The 21,968-nt window shown below is 39.3% G+C and overlaps 1 protein-coding gene across 1 annotated transcript in view; it reads right to left on the bottom strand.

The window, feature by feature from the left end:
* LOC127446704 (fibroblast growth factor 11-like) overlaps positions 1-17,823 on the bottom strand; it is a 170,894-nt gene extending 153,071 nt beyond the window's left edge. The window contains exon 1 of the mRNA XM_051707857.1: positions 17,040-17,823. Within this exon, the coding sequence (XP_051563817.1) occupies positions 17,040-17,232 (193 nt within the window). The 5' untranslated portion in view covers positions 17,233-17,823. The remainder of the gene's footprint in view (positions 1-17,039) is intronic.
* Positions 17,824-21,968: the final 4,145 nt, after the last annotated feature.

The following is a 21,968-nucleotide window of genomic DNA, read 5'->3' as shown; positions in this document are numbered from 1 at the left end:
ACTCACCATATGGTGCAGAGCTGCTGTGCTGACAAATGGTTATACATCATAATATTTAGCTGCATTTATTATTTTTCTCTAATTGATTGGAGGCTTGTGTTGTCTTTGATTAATTTTATGTGAGTAGTTGATCTGTGTCGATCTGTGTGAGCCCAAACCCCTCGACACCAGCCAACTGACCAGCCTAACCAAGCTGGGTAACCACAAAAGACCATCCAAACACCTTAGTTTGATTTAAGCCGTTTTATTTATATATTTATTTTTCAACAAGGTGAGTTGCCACCCAGACTCTGGTACCCAAATTTAATTTGTATGTGCCTGATGTAAAACTTCAAGCAATCAATCAACATAGAACAAATTGTTCGGAAGTGACTTTCTTTTTAAAGAGAGAAATAAGAGCCAGAGAGAGAAAAACAGACAGAGACAGAAAGAACTCTAGAGAGGGGAACACTACTGTATCTCTCAAACATCAGTGCTTATGATGGATGTGGTAGGGTTTTAGGCCAGCACTGACATTTATACTTGTTCCTATAACAGATTTAACAGCACTATTAAATAAAATACCACTATATCCCATAAACTTACACTATAGACTATGCAACTTCTTTATAAAAGACTTTGAATCGAATATTCTTTTATCACATCCCCCCATGGGAAATGTTTTATAAATTACACTTTAAATATAGAAGACTTTGCTTCCACAGCCAATACACCATTCTAGTAAAGCTGTTAATCTTTGAATAATAGACAATAAAGGACAATAGGTGAATACATGTTACCTGGGTTACTGACAACCAAAACGAAATAATTATACCCACACCTACACAATGTAATGAGTCTGAAGCAGCAGTCTACACTTACCCCATAACAGGAGGACAATAGCTCAGAAGCAGAGCAGGCAACTTTCCCATTATACACTCACAATGACTGTCTGTGCCACTGTCAATATCAGACAAACGGCCCTACCCGGTCAGCATCATTACAACTTTAGACTTAAAGAAAGAATGCTGAGAGTGAAAACAGGAGAGAATAAACAAGAGAACAGAAAAAAGAGAGAGGCTCACGCAATGAGAGAAGATGCCACACACTAAGATAATGAGACAAAGATTAAGAGAGAGAGAGAGAGAGAGAGAGAGAGAGAGAGAGAGAGGAAATGGTCCTGAGTGAGATTAGGATTTAAAATGGAAGAGCATTGGAAGGAGAGGAATGAAAAAAAGAGAGCAGGACAGCGGAGAGTTATTGATGAATCAAAGAGTATTAATAAGAGGCAGATTGTGCAGACGAATGAATCACCCAGTAACAATGAAGTGCTCCAACGATCTGCAAACACAGCAACGCATACAAATATCCGTTATCAATTGCTTGTCGTCCTCCTGTCGCCTGACAAACAAACACACACTGTACACACCATACACACATTCTTGAGCTGAAAGGACAACATTTGTGTCACGAGTACATGCTATGCTTGTCCTTTGCATGTGTCTTGTGTCACTGATTATGAAATAAGCCATATAAATAAAGTGTTTATAATTTGCACCGTTACAATTTCTTTCAAGTTTCCTGATTAAAAATGGACTATCAAGCATGTATATGTGTGTGTGTTTGGTGCAGTGTTGGACTAGGGGGTGACCTTGTTAAATGCTGAGTAGGCTGTTGTGATTGGAGATTGGTGGTCATTAGTGTCTGTTATTCTCACGTGACTGAACACCTCAAGCACACCTACATGTATTTAATCTGTCATATACTAGATAGTTGAAAAACAGTTAAAGAAAGGCTTGTGTGAACGCACACACAGATTTATCTACAGCCACGATAACTGACTGGCTGTTTCTACACTGAATAGAGTAAACAGGGTATGATTTGGACAGAGAGAATTTTTGTATGACAGAGAAAAAAAAGAAAAAAAAAAGAAACATGAATGGAGGCATATGGACATGTGAGGGAATTGCTGCCAAAAATCTTGTTAAATTATGAAAAAAGGCAGCTGCCAAATTCACTGTCAAAATTTTTTAATTAAATTAAATAAACATGATGTTTCAGGCATTACAGGATGGCCTTTTGGTGCCAGTATATTTCAAAAATGATATGTTGGTAATATACAAAACCAACTGAACTTCTTTAATCTACTCTGTACTTATAAATATATGTACTAAAATATATTGAAAACCAATAATACAGGTGGTAAAATAAGGCCAAATAATAAAGGGTAACACAAATGGCACAACAATAATGCAATAAACATTAACTAAACACCATAAAAAATGTAAGAAAAAAAAAAGAAAAAAACACCCTATTGTTAATAATATTAAAATCGCATGTGATGTGGTGATGACTTATACTTCGGCCTACAAAAAAACTTTTTTTTTTTTTTTTTTAGAGGATTTTACTGTAAATATACGTCTTGTTAAGTATAATTTAATTTTTCACCTTTTCGCTGTATGGTAAGGTAATTTACAGTTAACCAGATTTTACCACTCATTACCAGCATTTTTCCAATCTTTTTTCATTAAAGTTTCTTAAAAAAAAATTACACACTCTCCAATAACTTAAATGAGAGGTCAATCGTGTTTCTACTGTGAGAGACAGAGTTAGACAATGAGAGATGCAAACAGAAACAAATGTTAAAGGGATAGTTCACCCATCCTTTACTCGCCTGTTGTTCCAAGCCCTATGACATTATTTCTTCTGTGAAACACCAAACAAGATGTTTGGCAGATGTTAGCCTTAATGAATATTCACTTTCACTACATCTTTTTTAATAAAATGAAAGTCATTTGCAACTGAGGCTAACAATGCCTAAAGGCCTAAAGCACACCAAAGGTGATTATGAGAGGTAAATAGCAGACGAATGGCCCTTTTACATAGAAAGTGATGCTTATAATCGCAGTTACACACTCACGCCTTTACAATTGGTGGCAATTATCGACAAGCAATTTTAACACAGTACCCTCCGCCAATCACGGATGAGTTGAAGAATGACAAGTTTAAAAAAAAAAAAAGATGCAGCAGTGATGACGAGTTTTTTGTTTATTTGCTCAACGAAAAAGAACACATTGAAGCAGCCTGGTCTCATGAGATATATGTGAACATGACAAAATTTTTGCAATTCCAAATTCACGTGCTGTATAACACGTTTGGCTGCAGGTTTCCAGTGAAATGTCCAGCTGGGGGTGCCAAAAGCAAGTCAAATGGTGTCGTATTCAGACGATGTTTTAAGGTAAATTTTAGATCATTTTTTTTTTTTAACATACCTCCCTAACCTAAAACTTGTGCCTGAACCTAACCAACAGTGTTTAAAAAATATGTGAGGGGGTTCCCTTATATATATATTTGGGGGGGGGGGGGGTTCCAACATGGCAGCGTGCTGAACACATGTATTCATCACTGCTCCCACGGCAATCAACATATAATTTATATATAACAGTCTCGCCACGTTTTCAAATCATTCAAAATATACATAAGGTATTTGTGTCATACTTAGACATCAAAATGACATCTCGGGCAACGAAAAACAAGCTGGGACAACAAGATAACTCTAACTCGGAGACGGCTGGCCAACTCTCCGGCACGCTAAGTGGTGGCAAAGAAGGTAGCACTGATGCTAATACAAATCAAGAAGTTATGAGTGCTATTGCTGGCATGAGGGAGGATTGTTCTTCTAAATTCACAGGGCTCTTGTCGGCCATACAAGATTTTAACAAGACATCATCGAGTTCTCAGGCAGATTTACCACAGCCGAACAACGTATCAGTGATACGGAGCACCATATCACCATACTACAGAAATCAGTAACTACCCACCAGCAGCAGCTAAAGACCCTTGGCACTAAAGTGGAAGATCAAGAGAATCGCATTTGCTGTAATAATCTTCGCCTCGTCAACCTCCCGGAGGGTGCAGAGGGGTCCAATGTGTCAACCTTCCTGGAGCGATGGATTCCCGAAGTTCTGGGAGCCGAATCTTTCCATAAACCGATAATCATCAAGAGGGCACAACGCCTCCAAAGTTGGCGAGATTGCGCCCCCTAGGATACTCATTAAGCACTTTCTGAATTGCAGAGACAAGGAAAGAGTTCTGAAGATTGCTCGAGCTAAAGGAAAAGTGATGTATGGCACACAAGAAGTAACATTGCCAGAGAGACACACATCAAGAGAAGGCAATATTACAAAGTTAAGCAGAAATCGAAAGCCATGAACATCCAATATGGAACGGTATATACAGCAAAGCTCCGCATTACACACGCTGGCTGTAACCACACTTTCGAGGACCTGTCAGATGTTGCAACTTTCATCTGCACGATGGAAAATACAGACTGATGAACTGAAAATTTCTGTGATTTCTTCATGGAGAAAAGAGACAGATTTCGGGCTAACCCGTGTGAAAAGTTTGTACTTTGGGAAATAAGGTATCACTCATCTGCAGATTTAACTGTCATTCAAAGACATTGCACCTGCGTTTTTTTTGTTTGTTTGTTTTTTTTTTTTTTGTTCTTTTTCATTATTATTATTATGGTTAAAATGTGGTTTTATGTGCTTTTTTAGTTAATGGTGATGGTTATAATAATATCAATAGACCAAATCTATCTCTGAATGTACTAAGTCAGGACGCAGTTACTTAGGTGCGAACATTGTTTACATGAGATATTGGGGGATGTTCATATTCTGATTAATGCAGATTATTTACTAGGCTTCTTCAAGTTCTTGCCATGGTTCGTAGGAGCACAGAATGTGATTAGGCATACGTATGAGTGACAGCAAACCGCTCCTCGTTGCAAGAGGATCGGTGTGGCTGTATGTTGAATCTGGCGTTTTTGGGGGAGGGAGGGTTACACGCAGGTGAGTTCTTGGGGTCAGCACACAGGGGAGAATCTTATGTTTGTCTGTACATCTTTTGTTTTTTGGGCTAAGTATGTATGCACCAATTTTTTATTTATTAATTTTTTAGGCAAATGAGTGTGGTGACCAGAGAAAAAGTTTACAAAAACCAATTACATTACAAATACAAAATAAACAATGATTCAAATATAAAGATAATGTTGGGGAACGTGAGAGGATTGGGGAAACTGACCAAAATCAAATAGGTAATGACGAGAATTAAACAACTCAACTCGTCAGTTATATTCCTTCAGGAATGCCACTTAAAATCTAAAGATAAATGCCAATAAAAAGGCAGTGGCATGGTCAAGTTCTTTCAGATTTATTGTCCCACAGTTCCAGGGGAGTTATGATACTAATTCACAAATCTGTTCTAGTTCAAATATTTAATGTAATCCTGGATCCAGCTGGAAGATATTTAATAATTCAAGGTTTATTATTCAAGGAGAATATAATAATGGCTAATTTCTATTGACCCAATACTGACTGTCCTAAATTGTCCTAAATTTTTTGAAGAATTATCCCTGCTTCTGTCCTCGTTACCAGGTAAAGTAATAATAGCAGGAGATTTTAACTGTACAGTATCTCCTAACCTTTATCGATCCTCAGGCTCGGACTCCACACATATACAAAACAGAATCTATCTATCAGAAGGCAACAAATACCTGTTAGACAGTGCACTTGAAGAATGTGAAATTTTGAAGGCCATAGTAAATATGAAAGGTGGCAAGGCTGCAGGCCTAGACGAGCTTCTGATTTTTTCTGAAGTTATTTTAAGACAATTTGGTTGGTCCCATGTAAGAAGAATCTTTTCAAAATGGTTGTTTACCACCTTCTTTAAGAAATGCATTAATTACATTGATTTTGAAACCCGATAAACCCCCCACTAAATGCAAGTCTTTTAGACCAATTTCTTTGTTGAACACAGACACCAAGCTAAATGCCAAAATTCTTGCTTCAAGATTAGAAACTTTTCTTCCAACTCTGATAGAGACAGATCAGAATGGATTTGGCTTTTCACAACATTAGGCGTGTACTAAATAGACACAGAGTCCTGACCATAACCCGATTGAAAGTTTTGGGATGTGTTGGAGAAAACTTTACAGAGTGGTTTGACTCTCCCGTCATCAATACAAGATCTCGGCCAAAAATTAATGCAACTCTGGATGGAAATAAATGTTGTGACATTGCATAAGGTTGTCAAAACAATGCCATGATGCAAACACACCATAATCAAAGCTAAAGGCAGTCCAACGATATATTAGTGTATGCATTTTTTTTTTGGCCAGGAAGTGTATGTGAGACGTTAAAAAAGATATCCTTACCTTCTCAATGCTTGAACCTAACCAATAGTGTTTTAAAATGCAGAAGCAAAATGAAAAAGCACATTTTCTGAAGCAACCACATAATTTCGTGCTGCTTCCATGACTCTGTCATGTCACATGGCTGGACGTGAACCGCGGTCCTCTGACTCTAATTCCACTACCCTATCAGGTGAGTTACCGTGCAAGCTATTCATTTTGGAATTAGTGTATATATGTAGGTGGGTCTGTAATACAAGCATTAAAATGTATAGTTTTTCAAAAGATGTGTTAAAGTGTGTCGATGTCATAAAATAGCAGGTTCTGAGTAACAGAGAGAAAAATAAGTATTTATAAAGTCATAATCAGCCATTAAAGTTATGATTTGAGTGAAAGTGAATAAAACACACAGTTGTTCTGGTGCCTCTAGTGTTCATTTAACTGGAAACTGCAGGGAATTGTACCTGAAGACACGTATAACAAGTTTTGCAAAAATGTGTATAGAGTCACGTTTTCACTAATGCCGAGTTTACACTACATGATTTTAGCCCTGATTTTCCATTCGCCGACATTTAATGCAGATCGTCGACAAAAGCTGAATCAACGCACAAACAACTTGGATCGCAAGCTTCTTGCGGACCACCATTTTTAGAGGGAAGAACTCCTGTCTCACACGTGATCTTAAGTCATTTCCTGTATTACTTCTCGCATGCGTTTTGTTGTGAAACGTAGTTTGGAGACCAGACAGAGTTGTTGGGTATTCTTCCTAGTAAAATGTTTTGTAATGTGTGACCCAGTGTCACCGATCCCTCATGTAATGTGCAAACCACAGCAACTTCAAGATACCCATTATAAACAGACAGTTGTGTAGTGTGAAAAGAACAGCAATCCAACGACTTTGAAAGTTGTATAGTATGTGGGCGGCATAAGACGGGAATTTACCTCGTTTATTCTGGTGAGTGTGTACATCGCGCCAAACGCATGTTTGAATGCCGGGCTGCAACAGCTGGCTGATCAAATCACAGACACGGAACAACAATACTGCCCTACAAAGGCAAAAGACCTTAACTCGCTAGAATGTGGAACTGAGAAAAATGACTTTAAAGTTTTTTTAGTTGTCCAGCCAAATTTATTATAGGTAGGACACTGAAAATCTGGCAATTAGATGTTTTAGTAATGAAATTTATCTACATAAAAAAATCTTGAGCTCAAACTTTACTTTTGACCCCTATTTTGAAGTTACTGTACTCTGCCTTTGTATTGTCTGCAAAAAGTGAGAATTCACGCCAAGGCAAAAGGCAGTAACTTCCATATTATCAATATTTTGTTGCTGATCACCATTTACAAAATCATTATATTAACACCTGTATAAAATCTAGTGATCATGGCATTTATTTTGGATGATTTACAATTACTTATAGCCATGTACTTATTGCTATCCTGTGCTTTGGTTGTATTCTGATGGCATTTTTAATACATTAGACATGACACATACCTCCATAGCGGTAAAGAATATCTTCAATTGGTGTGCAGCAAAACTAACAGGTTGACTGCAGATAGGTGACACTTAATTATATGAATAAATACAAGATAAACATATTTCATAATAATGAAAACATAATAATTTAATTAATAATGGAATGCAAAGATATAACAAATCATGTACAAATTTAAAATGCATGGATTGGAATAAGAGATAATAAATACAGCCACAGGCCTACAAGTTAGTGCCACAGCTGGTTAATCAAGGGTTAAATTTAGCTACCATGCTCCAATGCACAGCTCTCTGACTGGTGGACTGGACTGGCCAATCTCAAAGGCTATAATATAGAGTATGTGACTATATTTATTGTTTTTCTGAATCTAACCGTAACTGACATCCAGACAAAAAGTTATACATGTGGTTGGATACCGTTTTGTAACCAATTTATTTATTGCAGTGTTCACTAACATAAAAGGATACAAGACATAAGTTAGCCTAAGTGCTTTTACATTGAATTGAATGAAAGTAGTCTAGCCTAAAAGATCGACTTGTGGATTGATGTGAACGCCAGCAAGTAGGAATAATGCTTAGAAATCAGAATGCTTGTGGATTGTTGTGGATTAAACATCTGCGATGACGTTCATTGCCATGGATTTATAATAAATAATAATTATATTTATTTATCACACATTATACATTTTGCACATATACAGTGAAATTCTTTTTTGTTCACATATCCCAGCTAAGCTGGGGTCAGAGTGCAGGGTCAACCATGATACAGCACCCCTGGAGCAGTTAGGGTCAAGGGCCTTGCTCAAGGGCCCAACAGTGGCATCTTGGCGGTGCTGGGGCTTGAACCCCCGACATTCTGATCAGTAACCCAGAGCCTTAACCGCTGAGCCACCACTGCCCTGTTATTTTATCGGGTTACTAGAAAAGGTAGGACAGATTTAATTGCGAACTGTTACTACTGATTTTATGTGTGATCATGCTACATGCTACGCTGTCATGGCATTCGAGTCCACACTCGTGCAACTAGTGTGCAGCCCCAGACTCACTGACACTGATGTTGACAGCAGTCACTGATAGGCTGGCACTGACTGAATAATCTGCATTATGAAAAAAAAAAAAAACTTTGAGAATATTTATGATTACTTATTGCTGGCAAGTTATCCAGTCTTTGCTTGTTTACAGTGCTTTGTTATATGGAGCAGTTAGCCTATTCATTGGATAGCCAAGTAGCCTATTTATGCTATAGGCTGCTAGCTAGCTAAATGAAGCAGATTGCGATCTATCTATCTAATTAGTTTGTCTAATGCATCTTTTGTGTTACACACTTTCTTACCTTGACCTTTATGTCGGCATTTCAAAGCCATCTCAACCATCATTTTCCCTTAAACGCTATAGAAAAACACTCAACGGTATTTGTTTACTACACTTTTATTCAGGTATCGTGTGTGTCAATTGCTTCAATGACAGATGTATAACAGTACACAGGCTACACTGTAATTTAAACATGGTAAACTTTAATGTAAAAACAAAGGCAGAGTACAGTAACTCCGTGCCAGCACAGTAACTTCATTTTGACGCACGGCTAAACAAAGGCAGAGTACCCTAACTCAATTTGAGCGTTCCAAAACAAAGTCAAAGAGCGGTAATTGGAGTTACGGAGTTCTTCCTTGGTTTCTCTTGGGCTTTTGGAAGTTACTGTTAAGACAACCCATTATTTTCTTGAAAAAACAACGGAATTGACTCAAGATACTTATCCACATGATAAAGGAGGTCTTGAAAGTCAAAAAAATATCAATAACTCATTTTCGACCAAAAACGAAGTTACGGCCTTTTGCCTTTGCACGGCAGAATACCCGGACTCAGTTGTTATTATTATTCTTGGGGATTTTAACAAAGCAAACCTCACATGTAAACTGCCTAAATACAAACAGCACATTATATGCCCAACCAGAGACAGAAATATACTGGATCACTGCTACACAACAATAAAGGATGCATATCGCTCTGTTCCTAGAGCAGCTTTGGGACTATCTGATCACTGTCTGGTTCATCTTCTTCCAACCAACAGACAAAAATTAAAATCTTCTAAGCCTGTAGTAAGGACTGTAAAGGGATGGACCAACGAAGCAGAGCTGGAACTACAAGCCTGCTTTGACTGCATTGATTGGAGTGTTTTTGAGGCTGCAGCCACAGACCTGGACGAGCTCATAGATACTGTTACATCATATATCAGTTTCTGTGAGGATATGTGCATTCCTACTAGGACTTATTTAACATTTAACAATGAAAAACCATGGTTTACAGCGGAACTCAGGCAGCTTCATCAGGCCAAAGAGGATGCTTACAGAGTTGGGATAAAGTCTTGTACAATCAGGCCAGGAACACACTGAATAAGGGAATCAGAGTGGCTAAAAGAAGATACTCTGATAAGCTGAAAAACAAGTTTTCAGCTAATGACCCTGCATCAGTGTGGAGTGGCATGAAACAACTTACGAATTACAGGACTCCTACCCCCAACCCTGTGGTGGACCAACAACTGGCTGATGACCTGAATGTGTTCTACTGTAGATTTGAAAGGCCCAATCTCACACCCCACACCCACTCTGACCTTCACTTCACACAAACACCAACACATCCTGTAACCCCCCTCCTCCCCCCTCCTGCTACTCAACCTGCACTTAAGATCTGTGAAGATGATGTGAGCCGCGTCTTTCGAAAACAAAGGATAAGGAAAGCACAGGGCCCAGATGGCATTTCACCTGCATGTCTTAGATCCTGTGCTAACCAGCTGGCCCCCATCTTCACACAGATCTTCAATAGATCACTGGAGCAGTGTGAAGTCCCATGCTGCTTCAAATGTTCCACTATCATCCCCATCCCAAAGAAACCAAAAATCACAGGACTTAATGACTACAGACCTGTCGCCCTGACGTCTGTGGTCATGAAGTCATTTGAGAGACTGGTGTTGGCCCACCTGAAGGACATCACTGGACCCTTTCTAGATCCCCTTCAATTTGCTTATCGAGCAAACAGGTCTGTGGATGATGCAGTCAACATGGGATTGCATCATATCCTGCAACATCTGGACAGACCAGGGACATATTCAAGGATCCTATTTGTGGACTTCAGTTCGGCTTTCAACACCATCATCCCAGCTATTCTCCGGACTAAATTTCACCAACTCTCTGTTCCCACGTCTATCTGTCAGTGGATTACCAACTTTCTGACAGACAGGCAACAGCTTGTGAGACAGGGGAAATTCACTTCCAGCACCTGTACAATCAGCACTGGTGTCCCCCAGGGATGTGTGCTCTCCCCACTATTCTTCTACCTCTACACCAACAACTGCATCGCCAAGGACCTCTCTGTCAAGCTCCTGGAGTTTGCAGACGACACCATTGTCATCGGCCTCATCCGAGATAACGATGAGTCTGTATACAGAAGGGAGATTAAACAGCTGGCTGTCTGGTGCAGTCAAAACAACCTTGAGCTGAACACGCTCAAAACGGTGGAGATGATGGTGGACTTTAGGAGGAACCCCCCAACACTGTCCCCCCTCACCATTCTAAACAGCACTGTGGCAGCAGTGGAGTCATTCAGGTTCCAGGGCACTACCATCTCTCAGGACCTGAAGTGGGAGACCCACATTGACTCCACTGCGAAAAAGGCCCAGCAGAGGTTGTACTTCCTTCGTCAGTTGAGGAAGTTCAACCTACCACAGGCGCTGCTAATACAGTTCTACTCAGCGGTCATTGAGTCTGTCCTCTGCACTTCAGTAACTGTCTGCTTTGGTTCAGCTATGAAATCAGACATCAGAATACTACAAAGGACAGTTTGGACTGCTGAGAGAATTATTGGTTGCCCCCTGCCGCCCCCCCTTCAAGAACTATACACTTCCAGAGTGAGAAAAAAGGCTGGAAAAATCACTCTGGACCCCACTCACCCTGCCCACTACATTTTTGAACTGTTGCCTTCTGGCCGACGCTTCAGAGCTCTGAGCACCAGAACCGTCAGGCACAGGAACAGATTTTTCCCCCAGGCTATCCATCTCATGAACAGTTAAAACTGCCCCTTTGAGCAATAATTAATGTGCAATACACAGCTTAGTCTTTTTATATTATCCAACACATCCTACCTCTTCTGCCATTACATTCCCTTGCACTGTACATAACCGATTTGTATTTATATTTGCACTACATATGTGTATGTGTGTGTGTGTGTGTGTATGTATGTATATGTATGTATATATATTCATACATGTGTATATATGTGTATATGTAGATGTATGTGTGTATGTGTATGTGTATGTGTGTGTGTATGTATGTGTGTGTATATGTATGTATATGTATGTATGTGTGTATGTATGTATGTATATACTGAAACACTTACTCATTCTTTTTTTCATATTTAGAATAATAGTAAAGTCATCAAAACTATGGGATAACATAAGTTATACGTCTGTATCCGATTCCATCAATATGTTAAGGTCCACCCACACATCATCTTCATCATCCTGGTGGATGGCAGCAGATTCTTCTCAAGAATCTCCTGGTAAAGGGCTCCATTCATCGTTCCTTCAATTATGAATTCTGCCAGTACCATGCGATGAAAAACAGCCCCACACCATGATGCTTCCACCTCCAAACTTCACTATTGGTATAGTGTTTTTAGGGTGATGTGCAGTGCCATTTCTTCTCCAAACATGGTGTGTAGTATGACAGCCAAAAAGTTCAATTTTGCTCTCGTCTGACCAGACTACACAGACTACACGAGCTTCAACATGCCTTTTCTTTAGTAATGGAGTATTGCGGGGTGAGCGTGCATAGAGGCCATGGTGGTGGAGTGCATTGCCTATTGTTTTCTCTGTGACAATGGTACCTGCTGCCTCCAAGAGTTTCTGGAGCTCTTTCCAAGTGGTCCTTGGCTCTTGGGCTACTCTTCTGACAATTCTTCTGACTCCCTGGTCAGAAATCTTGTGAGGAGCTCCTGTGCATGGCCGGTTGATGACGGAGTGATGTTGCTTCCACTTGCGGATAATGGCCCCAATGGTGCTTACTGGAAGATCCAGAAGTTTTGAAATACGTCTGTATCCAATTCCATCAATATGTTTCGCAACAATAAGGTTGCGAAGGTCTTGGGAGAGCTCTTTGCTTTTACCCATCATGAGATGTTTCTTGTGTGACACCTTGGTAACAAAAAGCCTTTTTATAGACCATCAATTTACTAACCCAGCTGATATTAATTTGCACAGATAGGAGGTATAATTACTTCCTAACTACTTACAGATTTCAGCTGGTTCCTTGCCTTACCTTGCCTTGGAGAACTGCTTTTTCTTAGCGTGTTCAATACTTTTTTCCTGTGTCATTCCACTTTATTACACATAACTTTATTTATGGACTTTAATGTTGTGAATTCTTTACATTTGCGGATTTCTTGAGTTAATACTGATGTCTGGTGAAAAAATCATGTGAATAGCCTCATTAAAAATATATTTACTGAAAAAAATGTTGACACATTCAACATACAGGTATATATATATATATATATATATATATATATATATATATATATATATATATATATATATATTGTCTATTGTGTATTCTATATGTATACTTTTTTCTTTTCAATATTTATAAATTTTTTATTCAATTTTAATTATTTTTTAAAAGTCTTGTTGCTGTTTTTGTATTGTTGTGTACTGGAAGCTCCTGTCACCAAGACAAATCCCTTGTATGTGTAAGCATACTTGGCAATAAAGCTCATTCTGATTCTGATTCTGATATGCCACTGCCACGCATACTACAGTATATACTGTACTTGTACGTAAACTAAGTACATTAGTTTAAAATCATTCTGTAATGCACACAGGGTGTTGTCAGTTGGAACAATACTGATTGGATCTTATTGTACTGTGTATCTATGTGTTATACATTTGCACAAAACCCTACATTTTACGAATTAAATGTGGCGAAATTTTAACGTCACAAGAGTCTTTATATAGCAAGCAATAAAACAGATCTCACCAACAAAACCCATCTTCAGTCTGTCTTACCAATTATTAGATAGATTAATGCTGCTAACGAAAGCACAGCTGTTGATGGCTATTAACATAACAGCCATAACTATTAAGTGGAGACACCACCACGTTTTTGGTATCCAACGGCATTTTGAAGACAAAGACATTTCTGCAGTATACTGCAAATCACAGGAATAATATTAATATTTGGCAAAGAAAAACACTTAAGATCTGTAAAGTTGTTTATTTAAAAAAAAGTGATACAAAGACAAAGATGCTGCGATATATATTAGATTAGAAATATAGGAGAAATCACATAAGATTAAATGCAAAGGCAAAAAAATGCAGCAATATAATTTAGAATAAATTATGAAGATATTCTACATAAGATCAGATAATTTTTTAAAGGGTATGCAATGCAGTAATGCAGCAATATAACTTAAGTTAAGAGAACCCATGAGAAAAAAAAATTAAATTTTTAAGGAATTTGATGCAAATCAAACACACATCTTCACTGTTGGTTCAGGATTTCTTCCTAGAGTTCCTTCAGTGTTTAATATTGGTGGATAAAACAGCTTTCTGTGCTTTAGAGGCACTTGTTGCTCTGGTTTTAGTAACTGCAGCGGCTCCTGACACATGATCCAAAGCTCATTCAGGGCATTTTATCGGCAGGCAAAAAATTTTGAAAAAAAATTACACACTCACTGTAAAAAAAGCTTTGCTTTGTTGGCACATGATTTGGTGCGAATGTTCACTCCAGGTGTAAATGGCTCATTAGGAATCCATTGTTTAGGTTCAAAATGTTGATTGCAGCAAGAAATCATGGTGAAAATTCATGTTTGGTGTACAAATGCTTTAACTTGTTTTTGTGTTGAAAGAAAGAAGGTCTTACAGGTTTAGAACACATGAGGGTGAGTAAATTAATTTTCATTTTTGGGTGAACTATACTTTTACTATGGCTTGAAGTTTTTGTAAGACACTCTTATTCAGAATCAGAGAAGGAAAGAGAACTACAAGAGTAGACAGCACTAAGGCTTAGTAGCTCTTTCTCTAGTTTTGTGCTGACAGGCAAATCTGTGCCTTTGAGCAGCCAACATTATAAGTGGACTCTCTCTGATCCTCTCCATCAAACAGTAGGCAAATTCATCCAGGCACAGTTAGCATAAAAAAGTCACAGGACCTGAGCTTTACTGCAGGATCCTATACACACCACCCAATACTGACAGAAAACATTTCTTCCTCTACTGCGCCCCAACCAGCACCATTTTTCATAGACGTAATAGCCGCTTGGCATGAGGCACTTTGCGGTGGCAGATGCTGCATTACAGGAATATGGTTTCCATGGCGATTGCCATGATTAACTTCAGATACACGTGCAATAAATATCCCACTGTATTGACATGAATGCAGCTGGGCCATAGAAACTAATGGGACTTTCAGGAGAGTACATTTTTTAATTAACAAATATATGAGTCCAAGTGTAGGTATTTGTGTACAGTATGTTTGTGTATGTACTGTATGTATGTGACGGTGCATTTACTTATAAATAAGGACTTACCACAAATATCCATTCTTTATCAAGTGAACACCAAGTATAGTCCAAAATCAAGTCCAAAATCAACCCTAGTAATTATTTATCCAAGGCTCACCTGTACTTCTAGATAAGCCACATACAGTAAGCACAAAGACAAACATTCACAGCCTATTATGCAACCCATTACTGTCTCTGTTTGAAATGTGCATTCGGGAGCCTACTGTTCAATTTTAAAACTGCATTAAACTTTCCTGCAGGCTATGCTAAATACTCTGCATATATATATATATATATTTAGATTCCCCATTTCTGTGATAAAATATTTGCCATCTTTTAACCAGAAAGCCAGAAGGGTTATGAAGTCATGTGCATGCTGTGATCTCCTACACAAACATAGATTCATTTGGCATTTCCCCACTTCATCAACCTCTATGGCTCCCCCTGCTGTGAAAGGCAAAAGCAGTGGGATGTTTTATGTTAAATAAGTCGGTGCATGTTTCCACAGCAAAAATCAATTAAAGTACATAGGTTGCAATAAAAAGTATGTCTGGTCTTCATTTTCTTTTCTTTTCTTCAAATAATGAAATGCAATTTGTGCACATCATGATCACATGGGAAATCAACATTCATTGATTCCGAAAGTTCATGTAGCCTGAAATCAACCCCATTCAGCCAAATTACTGACAAGCGGCATCTCCCATCAGAGATTTTTGCATCATTTCAAGTATAAACACATTGCCCTCTAGTGTGTACGCTAGTATGTTGCACGAGCAACCTCCAAGACACAGGTTCTGTTCCCATGGGAATCAGGAAGTATCCCAAAAACAATGGTAAGCGTGATTCTGAAGATAAAATAATTTTTTACTCCACTAATGGTTAGGTTTAAGGTTCAGGTTTTGATTAGGGTGTAGGGTTAATAAAATATGCATTCCTGGTGTCTGTATTACATCATTGACAACTAAAAACACTAATCTCTTTTGGTGTCAACGTGTGCACTTCTAGCTTCGGCCAGTGGGGGCCAGTGATTCAGATTTCGATAAGCACAGACCAGTTTCAGTAGCAAAATTTTCAACCTGCTGTTGCCAAATTCAGTGTGATCAAACTGAAACAGCTCATCATAAAAGAGAGAATGACATCTTTTTATGTGCATGTGAAGGATTGTGGTGTGTATCAGGTTTCATTGGGTGATCGTAAATGAACAGGTCATGTCAAATGCAGAGACATGCAGCAAAATTATCAGAACGATTACAAAGCAGCATGTGCTGCTCTGGGTTCCACACACAACAAACTCACTATAGTGACAAATGCCTCTCAGCAAGAGCTGAACAAGTCTCACAGAGTGCACACTCTCATCCATACATACACACGTGCCATTGACACACAGTAGAAAAGGCTTTTCTTATTTTCCTACAAAAGCCATTTGGCCAAACATCATTTCAGTAAGCAAGAAGCAAGCTGATCGGTTTAGTTGTGATCTATCTGTACTTTTTTGAATAGCTCAAATTTGTCTAAGCAGCATGTCAACACTGGCCTTTAACTGAAACTAGTTATTTTAAAGCTCCTATTTTATAAATGCAAACCAAACAGCCTCATATTCGAACTGTCATGATCAAAGATCAAGACCACCAAACACTCATAACTCAAAGAGTTATGAGTAGAAGTATGAAGAGGTAAAAGTTACTTCCCATGTCCATTTAAATGCTAATGCCACGCAAACGGAAGTCTATGCCATTCAAAAAGAGTAGAATAGAAGAGGAGTTAGAGAGAGACAGGAGATTTGATTGAGACAGAATGGAAAAGTGAGTTTTGGGAGACTCACCGGGTCTTTTCTCCAACTTTCTCCCTCGGCTGCCACAAAGCCGGACTTTGGAGATGAGGATGAGGATCTGTTTCTGGCAGAGCGACTTGTTGCTCTTGGGGCAGGGCTTACGTTTGTTGGAGACCTGCCGGTTGGCCTGGGGGTCCTTGACTTCTCTGCGCTGTCGGATTAGCGAGCTGGCAAGGGCAGCCATTTTGCTGTGCCCCGCTCACCCTTGGGGTGCAGAGGGCGTCAGTGGGCCACCCACCTGTCCGATCACCCAGGGCCACAGAGGAGAGGAGCAGGCACAAGGCCAGATGTTCAGAGTGAAGCAGGGTCACCCACAATAACCAGGGGGAATATTTCACAGCTTAATAGTGAACAAAAGGGGCTTGGTTTAGGGGTAAAGGGGGTGGGACAAAACACTTGTGAAGTTCACAGTAAACTTCTCTGGCTTTTAAACTGTCAGTGTCAGTAATGTTGTATTTCAGGACTTGTTGCACAGCAATTGGACTGGGAAAGTGGTTGTCAATGATCCATGGAGCCGTACTGGTATTTTGAAAGGTAAGTGAAACAGACACAGCAACACCATACTCACTTTTTGTCTGTTTTGTCCCTGCTGTTCTGTCCCAGCCTGACTGGCACAAGCCCTGGCCTCTTACTTCTCTCCCTCAGCTTTTGTTTTGGATCAGCTGCTGATCTTCAGAAATCACCCAGATCAGAAATCATTCTGCAAGTCCAGAAAAAGGCAAGCGAAGTCCAACCCCTCTGTCCATATGGTTCCTCAGATCAGTGAGATCCCCATATGATGAATAGCAGAAAATCGATGGATGTGTAAAAACAGATCCTATGGAAAATAGGAAAAATATCCTGAGACAACCTCTCCGAAACTCGGTTACCTGAATCCAAGTACCACATCCAGTAGACTGTGACAAAGAACACAAAAACAAAAAGCAAAGAAAGAGAAAAGGATTAAAAGTCAAAAACAGTTGTTGTTGACCCTGGACCTCATGTCTGGGGTAGGGAATGATTAGACGGATGAGACTGAAAGGAATCAGACAGATGACAAGTTCTCTTCCTCCTCAGTCCTCCTGACATTCCCCTTTGCTCCTGCTCCGCCAGCTCCCATGAGAGTGTTTGTAAATTCCAGCAGCTTCCACAGATAGAGGTGACATTCATGAACCAGCGAAAGTGCAGTGAGCAGGAGAGTGGAGGGGAGCACCAAGAATCCTCCAGACTCCCGTAAGACAACCAGGCGGTGAGAGCTGAGGAACCCGTAGCTCTGTGTCCTTCACACTAGCTGAACTGAGAGGATGAAGCAAGAGAGGGAGGCACTGATGGAGGGATGAAAGAGAGGAGAGAAAGGAATGTAAAGGATAGATGGTACAGGTATTTGTTTGTCCATCTTGTAGCTGTCGATTATCACCAGATGCCAGTTCTGCTGTGAAGGTCTCATTTGAAGTACATCCCCAGGTGCCTTTGGGTCTGTCCCGGTGTCCCTGTGTTCTATTTTAGCCCAATTTTCCAGAACTGCAATAAGAATGCACACTTGTGAAAGTATTCTCACTCCTGCAGGCTTGCATATTAGAGTCTCCTCAGCAAGGCACCTCTGATTCAATGTGAGAATGTGTGTGTGTGTGTGTGTGTGTGTGTATGTGTGTGTATGAGAGTGATTGAGAGTGCGTGAACGTGTCGCTCTCTTGCTCTCCCTCCCTTCCCTGCTCTGTGAGTTACAGAGCCAACACTGGCAACATGCTTTGCTTTACTCCCTCTTTCTCTCTTTCTATCTCTTTGTAAACCCTCCCCTTACCTCTTCTCTGCCCACCCTCTCTGTCACTCAGATCCCTCCTTCTTTTGCGATCACTCTAAATCCCTCCTTCTTTTCGTGTCCTCACACCCACCCCTCTTATTCCTCAACTCCCTCACCCCCACCCACACACACACACACACAAACATTCTCTGGCAGCTGTTGTGGTCTGGAGCATTAAAAAATTAAACCTGCCTCGTGCTGAATTAAAGCAACAGATAGTGAGTGAGTGAGCGAGAGAAAGAGAGAGAGAGACAGACAGAGGAGGCTGTCCTTTCCTCAGTAATCAGTAAAGTGTCACACACAGTCCTTATTTACACTCTCACCAACACAAACACACATGCAACATAAACTAAGACAAAACAAAGATATGAATGAATCACATTATTATACAAACTCAAACACATATTCAACATTGTGAACTCATAAAAACTAAAACAAAACAATTTCAGTAGTGCAATTACTGAAACGAAAGATGTCTATAACTGCATTATTACTTTGTTATAACCTGTCCATATAGTATTAATTAAGCACCAAGAAAAAGGTAAATATTAAAAATACATTCTGCTTGCTGTCACTGTGAGTCTTAAATTCTCCAATGCAGTATGCATCTATAACTTTAACCTCGTGCGACCCTGCGTCCACATGTGTGTATGTTGTATGCAGGGTTGAGAGGGTTACTTTTGAAATGTATTCCACTACAGATTACAGAATACATGCTGTAAAATGTCATTCCCATCATTTATATGTATAAATGTTTTCCATCTGAAAGGACTAAATATTAAAAGAAACAAATTACAATAAAATGCAAAGTAATCTCTTCAGTAATCAAAATACTTTTTGAATGTAACCAATGTAACCACTGAATTACCAATGATTAAAATTGTATCTGTAGTGAAATACAGTTACTTATATTTTGTATTTTAAATACGTAATCCCATTACATGTATTCCGTTACTCCCCAACCTTGGTTGTATTTTGACTTTGCTATATGCAACGCATAATTTAAATTAATTAAAACCGATTGAATAGTGTTCACAAGAATCTACACTGTCATTTAAGGGTTAAACTTCTGGTGCACTGCATCACGTGACATAAAAGCATGACGTTGATTTCCATGAAGCGCTTCTACGGGTGCAGAGCCAACAAAAGTGTCTCTGGTAAGAAACCACTAAGTTTTTTGATTGAAACCTGTTTGGTTGTAAAGAGTTTTAGTTTCATTTGATATTCAACTTTTATGATTTCAAAAGTTGAAAAAACTTGAAAATGTGTGGCCCCTTCGGCATATTGCGGCACTGTTTCGCGGCCCCCTTCAGCTTTTCGCGGCCCCCGTTTGTGGCCAGCCCACCGGGAAAAGTCCCGGTTCTCCCAATGGCCAGTCGGCCTCTGTGCTGACCATTACTTTTAATCAGAATTATTTATTCAGCTTTATAGAAAATCAGATGTAATGTCTATAACATCTCAAAAACATGAATAACCAGCACTCCTGGACACATAATTTACTATTTGATGAAAAAAATCGGACTTTCTATATCTTGGTCTCACTTAAAATTTCACAACTTAGTCCCGCTGGCCACGCATGTGGACATACATTTTTAGGAAAATTTGCTGTAGCTTTGTTTTTGTTTTTTTTGCTTGTTTATTAGGTGCTACTAGTAACAAATCAGAAAGGGAAATGGAAAATGCACACAGCAGTCACTCGGGGGTCTTACATGGATAATGCAACTATGTTCTTACCTGTCTATATAGAATTATTAAAGTATCAAGGAATCTGTAATAAGAAATATTAAAAATTCATTCTGCTTGACGTCACTGAATGAGTCATAAAATTTCCTAAGCAATATGCATCTATAACTATATTGTTACTATTATTGTTACTATTACCTGTTTATATAAAAATATTTATTATATGTTATTAGCTGTCATTATAGTATTAAATAGGCATCAAATAAAAGGTCAATTACAAAGGAAAAAAAGCGTTCTGCTTGCTGTCATTGTGAATGAGTCTTAATTCCCCAAATGAAATATGCATCTATATCTAGACTGTTACTATTATTGTTACAATTATCTGTTATTTAAAATCAATGGGCAGCAAATAAAAAGTAAATTAGAAATGAAAAAATAAAAATGTGTTCTGTTTGCTCTCACTGTGGATAATACCGTAAGTCTTAAATTACTCAATGCAGTAAGGATCTATATCTATACTGTGACTATGCTATTACCTGTTTATACAGCATTAATCAAGCATTAAGGAAACTTCTATTCTACTTGCTGTCACTGTGAATAATCAGTCTTAAATTTTCCAGATCTTTCTTTCAGAGTTAACTATGATGCAAAATCTAACAAAATTTTCATCCCTCTATCCCCACCCCAATTCCTCTTCCTCTTTCAGCTTTGAATTCATCACATTTTCCCTCACGTATTCATGTCTGAGCCAATAAAAACAAAATTCATTCAACTCAGACAGGAAACCGGGGAAATTGGCTTGCGTCAGCGGCTTTTTAACACTCTTTAAAGGACAGAAATGCTTTAAAAAACAATTTGAAATACACGCCATGAATACTGATTTAAATATCTCTTTCTTCCTTTCCTCCTCCTCTGCCTCAGTTCGGTGGAGTAACATTTAGCTATATGAGCAACAATATTGTGCTCTGACGCCTCTATTTGTCTGTTGCTCCATCGCTGGCACACTTATTGGAGCGGTGCAAAATTTGTAGGCACACATAAGCCATTTTAATTGGCAGAGTTATGACAAGGGAACAGGAACTAAACTTTTCAAAATAAAAGACATGAATCAACAAAATACACATGACATATTCCCCCCACTAAGGGATGTCTTGAGGCGTGGGGCGTGTGACCAGGGCAGAGTCCGTGGGGGGTGGAGCCATGAGAGGCTCTAGGGGTGGAGCCATGGAACTTGGTGCCCGGAGAGTAGCCGAAGAGTCGAAGGGCCAGGGTGGAGCCGATGGCAGGGAGGACCAAGGTGGTGCTGGAGGCTCGGAGGAGCAAGGCGGAGCTGGGGGATCGGAAGACTGAGGCAGAGCCGATGGGACTGAGGACCAAGGTGGAGCCGTAGGGAAGGAGGTCCCCGGTGGAGCTACAGATTGGAGGGATGAGGCGCAGCCAGAGGATCGGAGAGCCAA

The sequence above is a fragment of the Myxocyprinus asiaticus genome, chromosome 1 (genome assembly GCF_019703515.2).
Source record: "Myxocyprinus asiaticus isolate MX2 ecotype Aquarium Trade chromosome 1, UBuf_Myxa_2, whole genome shotgun sequence".
In the NCBI taxonomy this organism is placed as follows: Eukaryota; Metazoa; Chordata; class Actinopteri; order Cypriniformes; family Catostomidae; genus Myxocyprinus; species Myxocyprinus asiaticus.
The sequence above is the reverse complement of the archived record's forward strand: the minus strand, read 5'-3'. Positions and strand labels throughout refer to the sequence as shown.